Source organism: Nanorana parkeri, unplaced genomic scaffold (genome assembly GCF_000935625.1).
Source record: "Nanorana parkeri isolate BGI_ZX_2015 unplaced genomic scaffold, ASM93562v1 scaffold8, whole genome shotgun sequence".
Lineage (NCBI taxonomy): Eukaryota > Metazoa > Chordata > Amphibia > Anura > Dicroglossidae > Nanorana > Nanorana parkeri.
Window position 1 is genome coordinate 1883873 of NW_017306276.1, and position 19303 is coordinate 1903175.

Consider the following 19303-nt stretch of genomic DNA (forward strand, 5'->3'; position numbering starts at 1 on the left):
GGGCCCACTCACATTTGTGAGTGCCAGACACAGAAGAAAAGCAACCCTGTTCATCATCTCCAGAACAAAACTAGCAGTTATCCCTTGCAGTGGGGAGGAGGACCCATTGCAAGGGTGAATGTTTTTACAATGTGATTGGATGAGGGGAGATCCTGACATTCATCTGCCCCTCCTCCATTCACAGAACACTTTGCATTTCGTGAAAATAACATAACATTTTTTTTTAATTGAAGGAGGTGGAGTGAGTGCAACTCACTGACCTTCACTGTATGCAGTGTACTAACCTACTGAGACTGTAGATTTCAGCGCCAGAACTGTGGCACTTATAGCGATATCCGGATAAAGGAAAGTTTTTTTTTAAATCACCAACACACAAAGTACACACATCATTAGGGGTAATTAAGTTTTACACAGTAAGCCCTCATTCGCGTGACTAACAGCCGGCCCGTACAGATCCGTGCTGTGTACATGGCCATATCGTCCCGGGAAGGACAGGTGCTGCATGCGATTTGTATGTAGTAGCCTGTCCTTCTGTATGGGAGTATGTAGCCATAAGACGCTGTACGCTCACCCGAACTGCACGTCCGTGCGGGTGTCCCTGCTCGGACGCAAACAAGATCCAGCCTGTCTGCGTATGAGTACAGACAGCCACACGGACGTGCAGGTCGGGTAAGTGTAGGGCGGCATATGGCCGCATACTCCCATAGAGAAGGACAGGGGCTGCGTACAAATCACACGCAGCACTTGTCCTTCCCGGGAGCGGCCCGATACGGCCATGCACGCCGCATGGAACTGTACGAGCCGGCTGTTAGTCATGTGAATGAGGGCTAAATGTACAAAAATTGTTATTTCCCAGGGTTCAGCTTTAGGATTAGCGCATATTGATGTAACAATTATAGCTGATCTCACAAAAAACTGTACATTCACTTTAAGCCCATTATGAACTGATTACAACATAGCAATTCGTTTTATTTGATTTATTTTTTTGGAAGCTGACCAAGTTATTATTAGCTGAAAAGGAATGACAACAAGTCAACAACTTCAATCAACTTGCTGACTCACTCCCTGAGCTGCTCTATCAAGCTCATTGTATATTTCAGAAGATTAGGGTTACCATGTTATATAAAGGCAACATCATAGGACAAAAGCTATGCCGTCGTCAATAAGAACCAGTATACATAAAAGGGCCGTATAATATAAAAGGTTTGCGATGGAGAAATAAATAAAAATTCTGCAGTAGACATTACATTAACAGCTGACTGGAGCTGACCCTCACTGTGACCGCCACCACTATAGTTCCCTTTGTGGAAATAATTAAAAAGGAAAGCTTTAGAATTACCAGACAAACTGTGCAGGGAGCTTAGAGCTGACATTCACACCTGCCTGGTATCAAGCATTCACCTATGAGTCTTAATGCCATCACTTTATTTTATTTTTGCAAAAATACATGATAGAATACCTTTGTTCTTTTAAGCCACCTTTCCCCCCCTTCACTTTTTACACAGATGGTTTTGTTTTCCACCGCCGTATTGTTAAAAAACAGCAAGGAGGTGGACATGCATTTCTGGAGTGCAATTTATAAAGGGCACGTCATAATTAGACAGCTCAGATCCCAGTCACAAGGTACAGAGCCAGAGTGTCGCTGTACCTTGTGATCGTTTCGACCCAATCACAGCCATTACTAGTATTATTTACAAACATTCAGCCCATTCACAAAGGAGGAAGCTCCCCTTCCTTACTTGTAAAGGAGCTGAATGTTTGTAAAGCCAGCCAGGAAGGGGGATTATGGGTGATCTAAGGTTATTTTTTTTATTGTTTTTTTTTTTTTAAGATGGGGATATGTTTAAAGGTTTGACATTGTTTGGTATCTATTTACCCAACTTCAATATAGACCATGGCTGGAGGGCCGCACAATAGATTTTTTTGTATATTTGCTGTTGTTAATCATAAAGGATGACAATAATAAGCTATTAAAAGTGTACTATCGTTATTTTGGATAAAACCAACGCTTGAACAAGGCGAGTATTGCAGCAAAAGCTGTTTTTTTTTCAAAAGGTGCCAAGCAGTATATTTAAGAAAATAATAGCACCACTTCAGTTGCTGTATACTGCTTGCAGTTGGAGAAAAAAAAATGCCCTGCTGTGTGTTTTTAAAATAATGTGTCGTTTTTTTTTATCTAATGTGTTTCTTTTTTATTAGAGATAGCAAATAAATAAGGAAAAAAAGGGATTGAGAAAATCCACTTTTGTGGTTTTAACTAGAGCTGCAACAGTTATTCGATTAAGTCGATTAAAATCGACGATGGAAAACGTTGTCAACACTGGGCACGAGGTTGTGTTGCAGATGTCTCTAATTGAACATTGTTGTGTATTCAAAATATTGGAAGGACATGTGTTTTTTTTTCTTTTACATTTTATCTATTTTTACATTAGAGGATTTGTGTTTGTAAACAAACATCCATTCATAGTACTGATCTTTGGAGTACAGTGATGGGTCACCACATCATTTGCATGCATATATATAGCTTTGTTTACCTTCAAACCAATTCATAGATTGGTGTCTGAACATGAACAAGCCTACTTATACTGGTGACCCCTAAAGGCTGCTGCTGTGAGAGTCGGAGAAGAAGGGCCTAATGGCTGTGGTCAGAGCAGTGTGACAAGGAGAGATGGCCATGACTGGAACATTTTGACTGCAGGAGAGATGGCCAGGACAGTCATCTATTCCAAAGTGCACTGTATCATATACGATTGCATGCAGACTGAGGCTTACAGATGTGGCCGCTGTCACTTCAACATTTACTTGAATGGGTACATCGGCTGCATCTGAATGGGACACCTGGCATTTGTGCCACAAGAATCCCAGATCTCCCCATGTGAACAAGACCTTAGACTATCAGTCACATTTCTTGCTGCCTGTGTCCCATTGGGTAGATTCACCCCTCTATTTGCATTGGATACCATTGTTACCAAGAAAGTGGGGGGGAATTCCCAAATTTTAGAGTTGTCCCCAAAACAAGAGGTGAGAGCAAAGACACCTGTTCAGAGGACATCTTACATAGGAGGGGGATTCCTCTCACTTTGTGAGATTTCCTCTAACTTCCTGTTGTGTCTCACAGGAAGGGAAGGGAAATTTCCCCAATGGTGCACAGACAGCAAAAATTAACCTGGCAGGGGTTTTAGCCGTTCCCTACGCTCCCTAGTTTACATACACTATTAAGGCCGATTGAGCCGATGCTCTGTTTTCAGTGCATAGAGATGTCTACGGGACGACGACTGGCCGAAAGTAGCTCCTGCACCTTTTTGCGCAACAGGCGATTTCAGCCAAGCGACGCAACGCAAAAGGTGTGAACAGGCCCAATTGACTTCAAAGGCAATCTGTTTTTTGCGCGATAAATCGCCTAGGTGTGAACCTAGCCTTTACGAGAAGTGTTCATCTCTATTTCTGCAGATCTGACTTGGATGTCATGCAGCAAGTCAAATTTTGTCATTCTGTAAAGAAGACCTACAGGAAATCTAAAAATTAACCCTTGCAGTGCACACTGCAAGGGTTAACTGCTCAATTTGGTCTAGGGGCTTACATATATTCCCCCGATTCTCAGCCCTGCTTGGCTGCTGGAGCAGTCCCCGCAGCCTCTTCTTCCCTGGGCTCTGGTGGGGTCTAAGGACTCGTGACATCATCCTATTCAATACAGCTGCATTAGACGTGAAGATGCCCGGGGGATATTCCAGCGCCAAAGCTGACGGGGAGCGAGGTGAGCGCTCAACATCGCAGGATCAAGAATCAGGCGGATATATTTTCTTTATTTTAGCCCATAGACCAAAACAAGCAGTTAACCCTTGCAGTGCTTGGATTGTCACATTTCCTGGGGTTCATCTTTAATGCCATCACACTGCAATGTCTGTATTCATACCAAGCCTTTATAAGATTACTAAAGGCACTGCAGGTACAGAGGACAACAGACAGCCTTGAAAAACTACAATGCGATACTCTGAAGATTGATTTGGTATAAAACACAATCAAACGTTTGGAACAACCCATCGGATCAAAGCAATGTCCAATTTAGGCACGTGGCGAATAATGGGCTCTGGCTGTTTGCGAACGCTCAGCCACACGAGCAGTCTGTTCTGTTTCCAACTAAAAGGTACCATAAAATAGATTCGTTTATTTCCTTGCGTCATTGTGTAGCAGCATCCTGACCAGAATGCATTGCTACTGCAGCTGCTCTCCAGACTGATTAGCTTCCTGCTGATAAAAGCATCACGTCTCTCATTGGACAGGCAACACACAATGCATATTCAATACATGCGGACAGCAGATACATTCCAATTACTAGCGCATGTCAGGGGGAGAAAATCATTTATTGCAACAACTAGAAGTCTGACAAGATAGCGTTGGCTTACAATGCCTGCCCTTGCACACATGTGAAGAAAAGCTGGCTTGTTCTACAGACGCAACTTAAAAGCAATAAAAAAACAAATACAAATATAATGCAATTGACAATGATAAGGTGCACAAATCTGGTTAGGCTTATTGACAGTAGAAGGCATTTATTTGACAATGTACTTCCACTTATTCTACATTATTCGGTATCTACATCAGAGGACAGGTATGCTTTGAATGGCGCTTTTGTTGTGGGCAGACTGTATGGTTATTTTATCAAATGTGTCACTTACAGTCAATGGAAACAGCACAAGTATGCTGGTAAGTCTGGGGGCGTCCATGATATGATTGCATTGGGAACTGAAGAATGTGCACACATGCACTTATCATTCAATAAGTCAAATGGCAAAGGCTTGTAACCCAAAAGGAACTAGCCAGAAATTATCAATCCTACGCCTGCAGAAAAAAAGTCCCACCAATAGTATGGCTGGCCACAGACAGTAAGAATGTCAGCTGATTTCTAGGAATCGGACAAAATTCTTACAGTGGGTGACTCTGCCTGCTCAACAAAAGTCATTCACTCAATTAAAGGATAATTAAAGCCTCCGTTTTTTTGCATAGATCTACTGCTAGCAAGCAGAAGATCTTTGCAAAAAGTGTAAAAAAACAAACAAAAACGCTTTAACAGAGGTTAATACTCACCTGCATCTTCCCCGCACGCTCCTGTTTGAAAACATGAAGATCCTCGGGCGGCCGAAATGCATCCTGGGGCAGGCGCATGCACAGTTCACATTTTCGGCCGGGACGCGAGGAGAGACACAAGGTAAGTCTATGGACGCGTGCACCCGCATGCAGACACCGTGGGACAGGAAGTGCCAGCAAGCTCAGAGACCCGCCGCAGCGCTGGAGGGACAGATGAAAAGGACAGGAAAGAAGTAGAAGATCGGATTAAGAAACATCTAACCCTAATGTAAGTGCTTTCATTAACATTGGGGGGAGGGGAAAAATGTTTTACTTTAATGTCACTTTAATTATTGTTGAAGCAGCCAGTTTGAAAATGTTGGCTGAACAGCGACTGTAGCAAATCAGCTGCAGTCACAATTCATGTTTTCTGACAGGGACATGCGCTGGCTGAAAGAATACAACAGCCACAGCAGGAGATTCATCCATCCATGGTTCACAGCAATCGTCTGAAATTCTTACAGTGGGTGGGCCTGATGGCATGTCAAAAAGCGATTATTCAATCATCTATTTTTGAAGGAGCCAGTGTTAAAAAATGTTGTCTGAACAGTGACTGCAGCACGTCAGTTGCAGTCACTGTTCATGCATTTTGGCAGAAACAAGCATCAGCTGTCAGAATACAACAGCCGCAGCGGGAGATTTATCCATGCATGCTGTTTAGCATGGATGGAGGAATCTGATTTTTACCGTTCAGCCGGCAGACTTAATGAAAGAAACCTATTAGTGTATGGCCAGTTTATGCTTTGCAGTGGACCAGAGATATCATCAGGTTCATGTCCCAGAAAAGTGAAAATAGCGTGTGGACAAATCACAAATTGTCGGTGGGACCTGGGGGCAGCATTAGGGAACAAATCTTCAATAAATCAGCTACACGTGACATTGTAATCACGTGGCAGCTCTGCATAAATCTACTGTTGGAAATCCCTGAATGTAACGCATTATAATGAATGATTTTCTGCTGCGGCATTAGTCATCAAGGGGTAACGCTCATGCTAATAAGCGATTCATAATCTCAGGTTCCGGAACTCCTAGCTTCAACATGCGCCATTGAAAACCAGAAAAATCACGTAATACATAATCCCAGTGCACGCGTTCCTGGACAAGGCCTAGAGTGCAGCGGGGAGGGCAATAGAACAGCCAACTGGTTAACTGGTATTGGCACAAACTAATACACATACGCCAAAGAGAGGATTATCACATTCCTGACAAATGGGGTTCTGCGTGGCCTCGTAACGTTGCACTGACAATGACTGAGACGCGATCACATCAAAATGAGCAAGGGGGCTGGAAGACATCAGCTATGAGGAACCATTCCATGCATGACTTATCCACCTTCGAGAGAAGTCATTTAAAAGGCATAGTCCAGCTTTTCCCAAAAAATGAATAAATGCACACACGTTAGTAAAAGTACTAAAAGGTGTATTTATCTTTTTTTATTTGAGCCTGCAAAGCATTGCAACGGTGATCAGTGGATTATGAGTGCAATGCTCTGGCTCCTGCAAACCCTACTTCCCAGCCCCTGGTCCATACCAAGGTATGGACTTTTAGTTAAGGGAGGGGAGGAAGAATCAATGGACTACAAGACATCTCCACTGCACTCCGCTGAGAACTACACAATGGCAGACGGGACTTGAAGTCTCTCCAATGACAGAACCTGTGAATGGATGTGTAAATGATTGGCATGGCCAAATTTAGAAAATGACAGAAGCCTGCAGAGAGAAGAACCCAACAATTCAGTCAAGTGGAGGGCGTTGTGGGGCTGAGGATGTAACCATGTTTCCTATTACATCCTGAATATGGGTTTAACAAGAACAAGGCAAAAAAAGTGGAGTCATGCTTTAAGAGGAGACATGATCTCTATTACAAATTAATCAATGATGACCGTAGTGATGGTAACATGAATAGATCCAAAGTCCAATGTTGGGACAGGAAGCCAAAATTTTAGGTTAGAGAAAAGGCGGTTCAATCTGAAATAGCACAGGGAGTTCTTTACAGTCAGAGCAGCAAAAATGTGAAGCACCGTGCCCCGAGTAGTATTATCAGATGGGAGTGGGTTAGGGCTGCAACCAACCAATTGATTTATCGATAGAAATCGATGAGAATAGTTGTCAACTATTCTCATTATTGATTAGATGGTCTAGGTCAACTAGTTCTCGCCCCCGCACTGCTCCCAGTGGGAATCGGAGGGGACACAGTCCCCTGCAGCCAGTGCCCAGCAGTGAGGAGAGATCCACCAAACCTCCCCAAACCCCTCTGCAGCTTTCTCCTGCCCGCTGGGAGCCCTCTGCATGCTGCGGTCTGTGTTCCTTCTGATCCCCACTGTTCTCCCGGCCTGTATTGGCAGAGGCTGCGGGGGTCAGAGGGGACACAGAGCTGATCCTCCTGCCAGCGAAGGGAGGAGAAAGCCGTCGGTGGTAGTGCGAGGAGGAGAACTGCGGGACGATCAACAAATATTTCCCCTGTAATATTCAAATATGACAGCGATCAGTACGATGTTTGTAAATAACGGAGGACATAGTTCCTTAACTTCCTGTTCATTCATGACTGTGGTCATAGTAAACAGATACTATTTATGAATGAACAGGAGGCCTCTGTAATCCTTGCTTCCTGTTCATTGAGTGCTTGTTGTGCAGAAAATAAAAAAAAGTGTGATTGCAAAAAATTGTGCATGCAGTTTTTTTTCTCAAGTATACTATGTACGTAAAACCTAATTTGTGTATTTTATTTGACATAAGGGTGGTATTTAATTTTTTTTTAATCCGATTAATCGGCCAACTAATAGATTATAAAAATAATCGTTAGTTGGTGCCCCACTGTTGATGGCTTCATAATACTTCTAGATGGCTTCCTCAATGGAATGTGTAAAGTTTCGGATGACTCAAACTGACACACACGGAAGTTGGGCTGGATAGATGTCTCTTTTTTCAACCTTTTTCATATACTATGTAACCATGTTAGGGATTCAGGGTGTGCTGGTGACATACAGCATGTGTTTGATTGAAAACTAGCAAGGTATGATCCAATACGCCCATCCTTCCCTTCAATTCCTGATCCTCATTCTGGGGTATCCCCCAGTTTCTGCTCCTCTTTTCCTTTCCTTCTTTCTTTTCTCTTTTCCTTTTTCGTGCTTCTTGTGTTCTCCCTGACTTCTCTTGCTTTTCTCTTCTCAGGTTTACTGGTCTTTTCTTGGCTTCATTTTGTTTATCTACCTCTCTTTTCAGGTGGTAGGCTGATCTAGGGATAATGCCATCAGACTGACCCCCCTCAAATGCGAACTACCGTAATTTCCATAATATTATGTATTGGTGGTTTGATATATTATCACAAAGATTTGTTATGTTATTGAAGTAGTCTCTACTTTGGTTTTGGTTTTGCTTATATCTTAGCTGTTCCTTGGCTTCTCGTGGGGAAATGTATGTGTATTATTTTTTCCCCTTGAATGTCTTTGTTTTCTTTAAAACCTAATAAACATTTACTGAAATTGAAAACTAGCAAAGGTACATTTCACTAGAAGGCCATTTTCAGTACATTGGCATCCTAAGAAACACATATTTGGTAAATATTGGAATGTTTTCATACACAATACAAGATGCCACAGAATAAGCAAAGTCCTTCAACAGAAATCAAGGTATAGAAATAGAAATCGAGGTATCGATATTGATGTATAGAAATAGAAATAGAAATAGATTTATAGAAATAGATATTGATGTATAGAAATAGAAATCGATATCAATGTATAGAAATGAGCCATATTGTTCTGAACCTGGCATGTCATTAAGATACCCACAACACGACATATATTAAGCACCCAAGCAAGCCATAAATATTAAAACAATGGTGAACTTCTGTGCTGCGGCAGTTTCTTGCTGTATGCGCTAGGTCAAATGCAAATAAGCAGAGAACAGACGGAAGCGGGCTGCTGCCTCCACAACACCTTACTAAAGATGACAAGATGCTCCAAGCATGAACTCTTCCCCCATCCGTCCATCACACCCTACCGGGGCCCAATGTGATAGCTCTGAAATGCACAGACTGGGGGGAGGGGGGACAGTCAGCGTTTCATGGCTGTGTGCATTAATCCATTAGTTACAATTGTGTGCTACTTGATTCCTAAGGCTGTACTAATGAAGCAGTTTTAAAACCTTGGCTGTAAGGATTACTGTAATGCTGCCCTGTGTTGCAGAAGACAAACCATGATACAGTATAATCAGTGGCAGTGAAATCTATTTGTCAGCACAATAAAAGGAAACAAATGAGTCAGCGTTTGGTGCCCCGGCTCCTAAAACGTGGTTTATCCTGCACCTCATGAATTGGAAGCATCGTGTCACAGGAGGCTCTACATTCAGCAATTCTGTGGTGTCAATGGGGGGGAAGGGAGACGAGGTCACAGTGCCTCAAAGGGACCGTATCTGGGATTGTGGCAGCAGGCGGAGAACACCGGAATTAAGTGCCTTCATCAATTTGCTTTAAACCCGCCACCGCTGTCTACTATTAAAACTGCAATCGGAACGTTTTAAACACACCTCAGTCAGTCGGTGTAACCTCAAGTAAATACCAACGTTACCTCAGACATATAAGGCTGTATGTTCTATATACCATACTAAATGAAAACGCTGAACACTCCCCCTCATAAGAGGTCTATGAAACCACTGCAATACAATAAAGGGGCTGCACGCCAATGCAAAGTGACCTACGACGAGGCCTGTGCAACATTTACACATTATAAAGCATTGTAAAGCGCAATTATGTGTCCTTATCAATTTACTTTAAATCCACCGGTGTCTAATAATAATCCTGCATGCCTTACCTATTAATGCTTTACCATCCACAACCTCAAACAATCAGCTTTTCTTTTACATAGCAGGGACAGGCAACCTTAGCACTACAGCTGTTGTGGAACTAAAAGTTCCATGAGGCATTGCAAGATTGACAGCCACAGGCATGACTCCCAGGGGCACAGGCATGCTGGGATTTGTAGTTTCACCAGAGCTGGAGGGCCGAGGCAGCCTACCCCTGCTATATAGCATACTTAATGAAATGCTGTGCATTTTTACTTCTGCAAAATCCCCACAATAAAAGAGCCACACACCGATGAAGTGACCCACGGCGAGGCCTTCTGGGCAACATATAAAAGTGGCATGTATGTATGGTAAGTATGTGTGCATATATATGTATGGTAGGTATGTATGCACATGTATGGTAAGTATGCACATGTATGTATGCACATATGTATGGTAACTATGTATGTATGCACATATATGTTTGGTAAGTATATATGCACATATATGTATGGTAAGTATGCACGTGTATAGTAAATGCACATGTATTGAAAACACGCATGCACATGTATGGAAAGCACATGTATGGAAAGCACATGTATGGAAAGCACATGTATGGAAAGCACGCATGCACATGTATGGAAAGCATGTATGGAAAGCATGCATGCACATGTATGGAAAGCATGTATGCACACTATTCCGAAGGGAAAAGCACTGGAACGATGTGCCCTTATCAATTTGCTTTAAACCCACTGATGCTGAATAAACCTGCATTGGTATCCTTTTTATTTGCTTCGCCATTCACAACCTCAGTAAGAACTCAAATACATACATTTTATTCTATATAGCAGGGGTAGGCAACCTCATGACTCCAGCTGTGGTGAAACTACAAATCCCATCATTACTTTGCCTCTTATTATTTATTGGTATTTCTATGGCGCCAACAATTTTACACAGCGCGTTATATTCACTGCCCCCAAGGAGCTTACAATCTAAGGTCCCTATCACACATTCATACATACAGGGCCAATTTAGCCAGGAGACAATTAACCTTCCAGCATGTCTTTGGAGTGTGGAAGGAAACCGGTGTACCTGGAAGAAACCCACACAAGCACAGGGAGAACAAGCAAACTCCATGCAGATAATGACCTGGCTCTTCTAATGCGGTCGGCCTTGCAATACCTCATGGGACTTGTAGTTCCAAGGTTGTCTACCGTTGCTACATAGGATACTTACATTTTGCTAAGACCTCCCCTTTATAAGGGGTACAAAATCACTGCAATACAATAATGGGCCTGCAGACCGATGAGAAGTGACTACGACATAGCCTTCTGGGCAATATACCGCTAGCCATGCACGCATACCATTCTAAAGTTCATATAGGCAGGAAATGGATGGACACGTAAAAAATGTTTTTCTGTTTAATAAGATGAAGAGAGGAGAGACCGGCCTACGTGCAGCCTCGTCACCGCGCCTGGCCTGACCGTTCCCCTTCTAGAATGACAATTTAAGGTTGGGATGAATCCAAGCCTGTGTCATGCAATATGCGAGATGTGGAAGGCACGGCTGTGTATATGTGCATGACACAAGTAATGTCAAGCACAGGTTTCCATGCACCCTGATGCCTAATCTTCAGGGATAATCAGATGCATGATCAGACACACGAGCCGCAATTAACCCTTCCACTCCCAGGGAGGTGAGCGGAGTCACGGCGCTGCATTGATCCTCCGGGGTCTCCTTCAACTTGCAAGAATACAACATATATTTAAAGACGTGGAAGGGGAGAGAAGCTGCACATAGCTTCCAAGACATTTAATACCACGGCATATGGGCCGTTCGCAGCAACTGCACCCTTGAGGATGCTGGATTTAACCCCTGATTAAATCGGGTGGTGTGCTGCTGTGCAGTGCAATGTTAAGGCGAGAGCACAGGATTCCCCAGATCAGCTGTCACCTGCTTGGAGGGAATGAGGGGGGAGGGGGTTCAGGCCGTCAGCGTGATCTATAGAACACAGGCCATTCATTAGCGTGATCTATGGAACACAGGCCATTCATAGCCAATGCAGCCCACAAGGTGCCAACTTTAACCCTTTACTGACCAAAGGAGCTGCAATTGTGCATTATGTATACCAATAGGATTGCCCTGATCAGTTGTCACCTTCTGGAAGGGTGGGGGGAGAGCAGCGTGATCTACAGGACACAGGCCATTCATGAACAATGCAGCCCGCAAGGTGCTATCTTTAATCTTTTACTAACAACGGGAGCTGCAAATCAGCAATCCAAATCCAACAGTACAAGTCCCCAGATGGGGAATGAAGAAAGCAAGCACCCAGCAAAGAAAGGGCCATACAGGGCAGCCTGTATGAATGCCAGGGTTACCCCTGATGGGTTTACAAAGCTGCAAAGCACTTCTCATAGAACACTCAGCGTAGAGGTGGTAGGAGGGCATGGGGCATCTACCAATACAGCCCCATCCACAGCACATGGCCTATGTACAGCAGCCTGGCACAGATGCCAGCCCTGGGATTCCACCACCTGATCCTGGGAGGGACACTGGTCTGTAGTCACTCAAGGCAGAGTGCTGCTGGCACAGATATTATCCCTAGGAAGGACCACAATTTATAGGCACACAAGGTAAAGTCCCCTGGTGAGAGATGCTAATCTAATCTAAAAGGCGGAAGGACCCTGATTTATAGGCACTCAAGGTACAGCTCCATAGGAGGGCCCCTGATCTATAGGTAGTGAAGGTAGAGCCCCATTGGCACAGATGCCATCCCTAGAAATTATCTATAGGCACCCAAGGTAGAGTTTCCTGAGGAGGGATCCTAATTTATAGGCACAAAAGGAGGAACCCTAAGCTATAGGCACTCAAGGTACAGCCCCCTAAGAGGAACCCTATTCTATAGGAGCTCAAGTTACAGCCCCCTGGGAGGGACCTCAATCTATTGGCGCTCAAGGTACAGCCCCCTGGGAGGGACCCCAATCTACAGGCGCTCAAGGTACAGCCCCCTGGGAGGGATCCGCATCTAGGGGCACTCAAAGTACTGCCCCCTGGGAGGGACCCTAATCTATGGGTGCTCAAGGTACAGCCCCCTGGGAGGGACCCTTATCTACAGGCTCAAAGACTAAAGCTCACCCCCTCTATTGTCACACAGCACCCCTTGGAAGAATCCTGATCTATAGGCACAGAAGGTGGCAACGCCCCCTAAAAGAGCCCAATCTAAAAGGCACACAGGGGAGAACAACCCCCAGAAGAGGGACCCCCACCTATAGGCTCACAAGGTAGACCCTCACCCCCCCCCCCCCCCCCCCCCCTGGGAAGGACCCCAATCTATAGGCACACAAGGTAAAACACCCCACCCCAGCCCCCGATCTATAGGCACACACTGCCTGTGGGATTTATAGGAACACGCAGACACCGATCTATAGGCACACAATGTAGCCCCAGCCCCCGAGGGTCCCTGATCTACAGGTACACAAGGTAGAACACCTCACCCCCAGGAGTCCCCGATCTATAGGCACTGGTCCCTGGGAGAGACCCTTATCTACAGGCTCAAAGACTAACGCTCACCCCCTCTATTGTCACACAGCACCCCTTGGAGGAATCCTAATCTATAGGCACAGAAGGTAGCAACGCCCCCCTAGAAAGAGCCCAATCTAAAAGGCACACAGGGGAGAACCACCCCCATAAGAGGGAACCTCATCTATAGGCACACAAGGTAGACCCTCACCCCCCCCCCCCCCCTGGGAAGGACCCCAATCCATAGGCACACAAGGTAAAACACCCCACCCCAGCCCCCGATCTATAGGCACACACTGCCTGTGGGATTTATAGCAACACGCAGATACCTGATCTATAGACACACAATGTAGCCCCAGCCCCCGAGGGTCCCTGATCTACAGGTACACAAGGTAGAACACCTCACCCCCGAGAGTCTCCGATCTATAGGCCCACACTGTCTGTGGTATCTATAGGCACACTAGGCAAAACATCCTCCCCAAGGAAGGGACCCCGATCTATAGGTACACGCAGACCCCGATCTATAGGCACACAAGGAAGAACCTCCTCCCCAAGGAAGGGACCCCGATCTATAGGCACACACTGCCTGCGGTATCTATAGGTACACGCAGACCCCAATCTATAAGCACACAAGGAAGAACCTCCTCCCCAAGGAAGGGACCCCGATCTATAGGCACACACAGACCCCGATCTATAAGCACACAAGGAAGAACCTCCTCCCCAAGGAAGGGACCCCGATCTATAGGCACACATTGCCTGCGGTATCTATAGGTACACGCAGACCCCGATCTATAGGCACAAAAAGAACCTGCTCCCCAAAGAAGGGACCCCGATCTACAGGCACACACTGCCTGCAGTATCTATAAGCAAACGCAGAGCCCGATCTATAGGCACACAAGGTAGAACCCCCCAGCCGGTCCCATGACACAGACAGCGGCTTACCAGGTTGAGCACGGTCTCCACTATGTCCCGGTTACTGACTTCCCCGACCTGGATGAGGCCGATGAGCACGGCGAATTTCATCCTCATGTTGCGGATGGGGACAGACGGGTTGATCACCCCGCTGGGCAGCACCATGGAGCCCGAACCACCCGGGGCATCCCTATCCGGGCAGCCGGCACCCGCCAGCGGCTTGTCACTGGCCATCATCGTCCGTACGGCCCCCTCCTCCTCCTCCGGCACGGACAGGCGCTGCTTTCTGCACGAATCCTCCAGATAACGGGCTGAGTCACAGCGATCAGAGCGGACAGAGACACCTGCGGGTCCGAGCCTATTTCTAATCCACACTGCCCGGGCTGTTATGACAGATCCTGGCACTGACCCCCTCCATCACCATCCTGACAGCCCCGGGTTGCACTGGCTGATAAGCGGCCTCCTCCTCGCTCGGTCGCCGGGTAACGGGATGGCGGCTGCAGCTGGCTGGCGTTGTTGTGCTGATCAGACACCGCTTACTCCTCCGCCATGTTGACGCCCCCTGCCTGCGGTACGGTGAACTGCGCCTGCGCCAGCGCTGCACGGGGGCGGGGCCGAGCCCGCCTAGCGACCCCAGGGATGGACAGGTGTGCAGGTACCCAGAGCATCGCTGGAGGATGGAGACGAGAGAGGAGGGGAGGATGGAGACGAGATGAAGGATAGAAAGGAGGGAGGATGAAGAGGCTGGAGGATAGAGAGGTGGGAGGATGGAGAAGAGGGATGATGGAGAGAAGGGTAATGGAGAAGAGAGATGATGGAGAGGCCAGAGGAAGGAGAGATGGGATGAGGTAGAGGAGTGAGGATAGAGAGAAGAGAGAGGCTTGAGGATGGAGAAGAGGAAGGACAGAGAGGAAGGATGCTGGAGGAGGGATGCTAGAGGTTGGAGAGATGGGAGGCTTAATGATGGAGAATAATGTTGATGATAGAGGGATGCTGGAGACTGACAATGAGGGATGCTAGAGAGGAGGGATGCAGGAGGATGAGAATGAGGGATGCTAGAGAGGAGGGATGCCGGAGGATGAGAATGAGGGATGCTAGAGAGGAGGGATGCCGGAGGATGAGAATGAGGGATGCTAGAGAGGAGGGATGCCGGAGGATGAGAATGAGGGATGCTAGAGAGGAGGGATGCCGGAGGATGAGAATGAGGGATGCTAGAGAGGAGGGATGCCGGGGGATGGGAATGAGGGATGCTAGAGAGGAGGGATGCTGGGGAATGAGAATCAGGGATGCTAGAGAATGACAATCAGGGATGCTAGAGAGGAGAGATGCTGGACTATGGCGAATAGAGAGGCTGGAACATGAAACAATGGGATGCTGGAGCATGAAGAGGAGGGATGCTGGAGGAAAGATGCTGGAGGATGGAGAAAGGGATACTGGAGGACGGAGAGGGGAGATGTTGAAGGATGGAGAGGAGAGATGCCGGAAGATGGAGAGGAGGGATGCCAGAGGATGGATAGGAGAGATGCTGCAAGATGGAGTGAAGGGATACTAGAGGATGGAGAGGAGAGCTGCTGGGAAATAGAGAGGAGGGATGCTGGAAGATGGAAAGGAGGGATGCTGGAGGACGGAGAGGAAAGATGCTGGAAGATGCTAGAGGATGGAGAAGAGAGATGCTGGAAGATGGAGAGGAGGGATGCTGGAGGATGGAGAGGAGAGATGCTGGAAGATGGAGAGGAGGGATGCTAGAGGATGGATAGGAGAGATGCTGGAGGATGGAGAGGAGGGATGCTAGAGGATGGATAGGAGAGATGCTGGAAGACAGAGAGGAGGGATGCTGGAGGATGGAGAGGAGAGATGCTGGAGGATGGATGGAGGGATGCTGGAAGATGGAGAGAAGGGATACTGTAGGATAGAGTGGAGGGTTTCTGGAGAATGGAGAAGAGAGATGTTGAAGGATGGAGAAGAGGAATGCTAGAGGATGGAGAGAAGGGATGCCAGAGGATGGAAAGAAGAGAGAGATGCTGGAGAGGAGGGATGCTGGAGGATGGAGAGGAGAGATGCTGGAGGATGTGGAGCAGGGATGCTAGATAATGGAAAAAAAGAGACAGATGCTAGAGGATGGAGAGGAGGGAAGATGGAGAGGAGAGATGCTAGAGGATGGAGAGGAGAGATGCTGGAAGATGGAGAAGAGGGATGCTAGAGGATGTAGAGGAGGGATGCTAGAGGATGGAAAGAAGAGAGAGATGCTGGAGAGATGCTGGAGGATGGAGAGGAGGGATGCAGAAGAATGGAGAGGAGAGATGCTAGAGGATGGAGAGAAGGGATGCTAGAGGATGGAGAGAAGAGAGAGATGCTGGAGAATGGAGAGGATGGGTGCTGGAGGATAGGGACGAGAGATGCTGTAGGATGGGGAGGAGGGATGCTAGAGGATGGAAAGAAGAGAGAGATGCTGGAGGATGGAGAGGAGGGATGGAGAAGCATGGAGGTTGGAGCGCTGGACCTGTCTGTGTCATAGGGCATCCCATGCCCAGTTCACAGCTGTCCCTTTTTCCAGGAATCATTGCTCGGTCTGTCTCTTGTGTTCTCTGAGCCTTTTGTGTTACCATGTACAGGAGAACAGAATTAAAAATGCAAAATAAAATCCCAGGGGCTAATTTCCACTGTTACATTTTGTAATACACATTATTGTTAAAGAGGAACTCTGGGCAGAAGAAAACTTAACCCTAGCAGTGGGGCTATCCCTGTGCTGCAAGGGTTAAGTGCCCAATTTAGTTTAGGAGCGAAAGTAACAAAGAAAAACTCACTGAACCTCCAACTTATGAGCATATTTACAGATGGCACAGTGTTAAGTTGGTTTTTCGGCTTGCAGACATCTATTGAAATAATCCATTCAGACAGGAGGAGAGAATTAAGCGATTGTGACTGGCAGAGCTAAAAGCTGCCTGCGTGTACATTGTGCGAGGTGTGCGAATAGCTGTGGCCAGCAGTGGCAGCTGTCAGGCTTTTACTCTGTACAAAGCAATGGTCGGTGCCACCATCAATCTGAGCAGTTACATGCAAACAGAGTTTCTGACTGACCCTAAATACAGACATTTTGTATCCAGGGATGGCGTTCCTGCGGAGTTACTGGACGCAGCTAATCAGCCAGTTTGTATGCAGCCATAGTAGAGAATGGAACTGTATCCAGAGTCGCCTCTGGACACAGCAAACTATCCCAGATCGCCTGTCTGAGTTAAAGGGGTTCTAAACCCTCCGGGTTTTTTTGCTTATATCTACCGCTAGCAAGCAGTAGATATAGGCAAGAAGTGTAAAAAAAAAAAAAAAAACAGCTTAAAATCATTTTAAACTTACCTCGTTATCGCTGCTTGCTCCCGCGCCAAGAATCAGGAACTGCTCGTACGGCCGCAAAGGATCTTGGGGCGGGCGCATGCGCAGTTCCGATTCTCGGCCGGGAGACGAGCAGAGACGCAAGGTAAGTCTATGGACGCGTGCACCCGCCTGCAGACACCGCTGGATCGGAGAGACAGAGCAGTCAGCGCTGGATCGGAGTGACGTCACACCGCTGGAGGGACAGATGAAAACATGGGGAAAGAAGAGGAAGACCAGAATAAGAGACATCATTTAAGGTAAGTGCTAACATTTACATGGGGGGAGGGAAAACATTTTTTGCCTTTAATATCACTTTAAGCCTAATTTATAAAACACATTCACTTGGGATGTTTCAATATTCAGTGTTTGCTGTGATGGAGTGCTGCACTCCATCATTGGTTGATGCAGACAGTCATTGCCCCCCAAATTTTGGTATTTTCAGAAGTAGAGGTTAGCAATGGCAGTCTCCATACCGTCTCAGTATGGGTTTCTTTTAATGGAATAGTGTCGGCACAGTACTGGGGGGAGTTTTAGTCACTTTCAGATCTTCATGAGGTTTCTCTTATTGGGATTCATCCTGTAACAGAGCAACAAGGTTATCTTATTTTTATAGGATCTCAGCTGCGGAGGTGAGTATGGCCAGTATATAATGTGAATAGTTTGTATCCACCGGATTGTTTAGGATATGGTGATTCAGTTTTCAGTTCCACAATTGTACTCTCTATAGAGTGAGAGGGAGGTTGTGGAAACTGGTTAACATGATACACCGTAATTGTAACTTAATAGAAGAAATAGGTTACGTACTCTCCCACTGGTGTATTACTTCAATATTTTCGGCCATGACTGTATACATTGTGAATTTTGTGGACCTGAATAAAATAAATAACAAATAACATATATTAAAAAACTATACACTCCCTTTAATGTTGAATTAATTTTTGGGTGTATAAGCAGTAGATATGAAATTAATGTGTGGTGAATCTTTATAAACAGTACAGGGTGCTGAAGGTTCAGATTTAGCACATAGATTGAATATTTTTCCTTGAAAATGTTTATTTACTGTATCTTTTTATGCAAATATAAATCATTAATGCACACCAGTCTTCAGAAACATGTATGTAATTATTGTAGTCCTACAAATATATAAAACTATTTATTCATTATATCAAGTTTGATTTATCTATGTTCTAAATCAGTTTATAAGTTTTACAGTAGTGGTTTTTTTTTGTCTTATTTCATTGTATTTCATTTTTTACACATAAAATACACTTTTTAAAATTTTATGTGAAATAATTTTTTTTAAATTATACCAAATGTATTAGTTCACAATAAGAATTGTGGTTCAAATAAATGTAATTTGTTCCCAGCCTCCCTCAGGCGCAGGGCTGAGGGAGGGCGCCGTCACCGACCCCCGCTAAACGAAGCCCCTGGCCGCAGATGCAATGGCTCCCTCTCTCTGCCACATGCACCCGGCTCTGTAATCGGGCGGCCGTTCACTCCTCCGAGGCCACTGCGGGCGGCCCTTTACAGTGCCTGATTTAGAGGGCGCGTCTGCCTGATCCAGCCAGCCCGGATCGCCGCTACGCGGCTCCCCAATCAGG

General features: G+C 46.0%; 1 protein-coding gene across 4 annotated transcripts in view; it reads right to left on the bottom strand.

The window, feature by feature from the left end:
* The window catches only part of NBEA (neurobeachin), a 553993-nt gene extending 539198 nt beyond the window's left edge, over positions 1 to 14795 (bottom strand). For 3 of the 4 annotated variants that reach the window (XM_018554206.1, XM_018554199.1, XM_018554191.1), the window contains exon 1: positions 14364 to 14795. In XM_018554206.1, the coding sequence (XP_018409708.1) occupies positions 14364 to 14570 (207 nt within the window). In that variant the 5' untranslated portion in view covers positions 14571 to 14795. Of the gene's footprint in view, positions 1 to 14353 lie in introns of all 4 variants that reach the window. The other variant, XM_018554181.1, reaches the window with a different exon arrangement.
* Positions 14796 to 19303: the final 4508 nt, after the last annotated feature.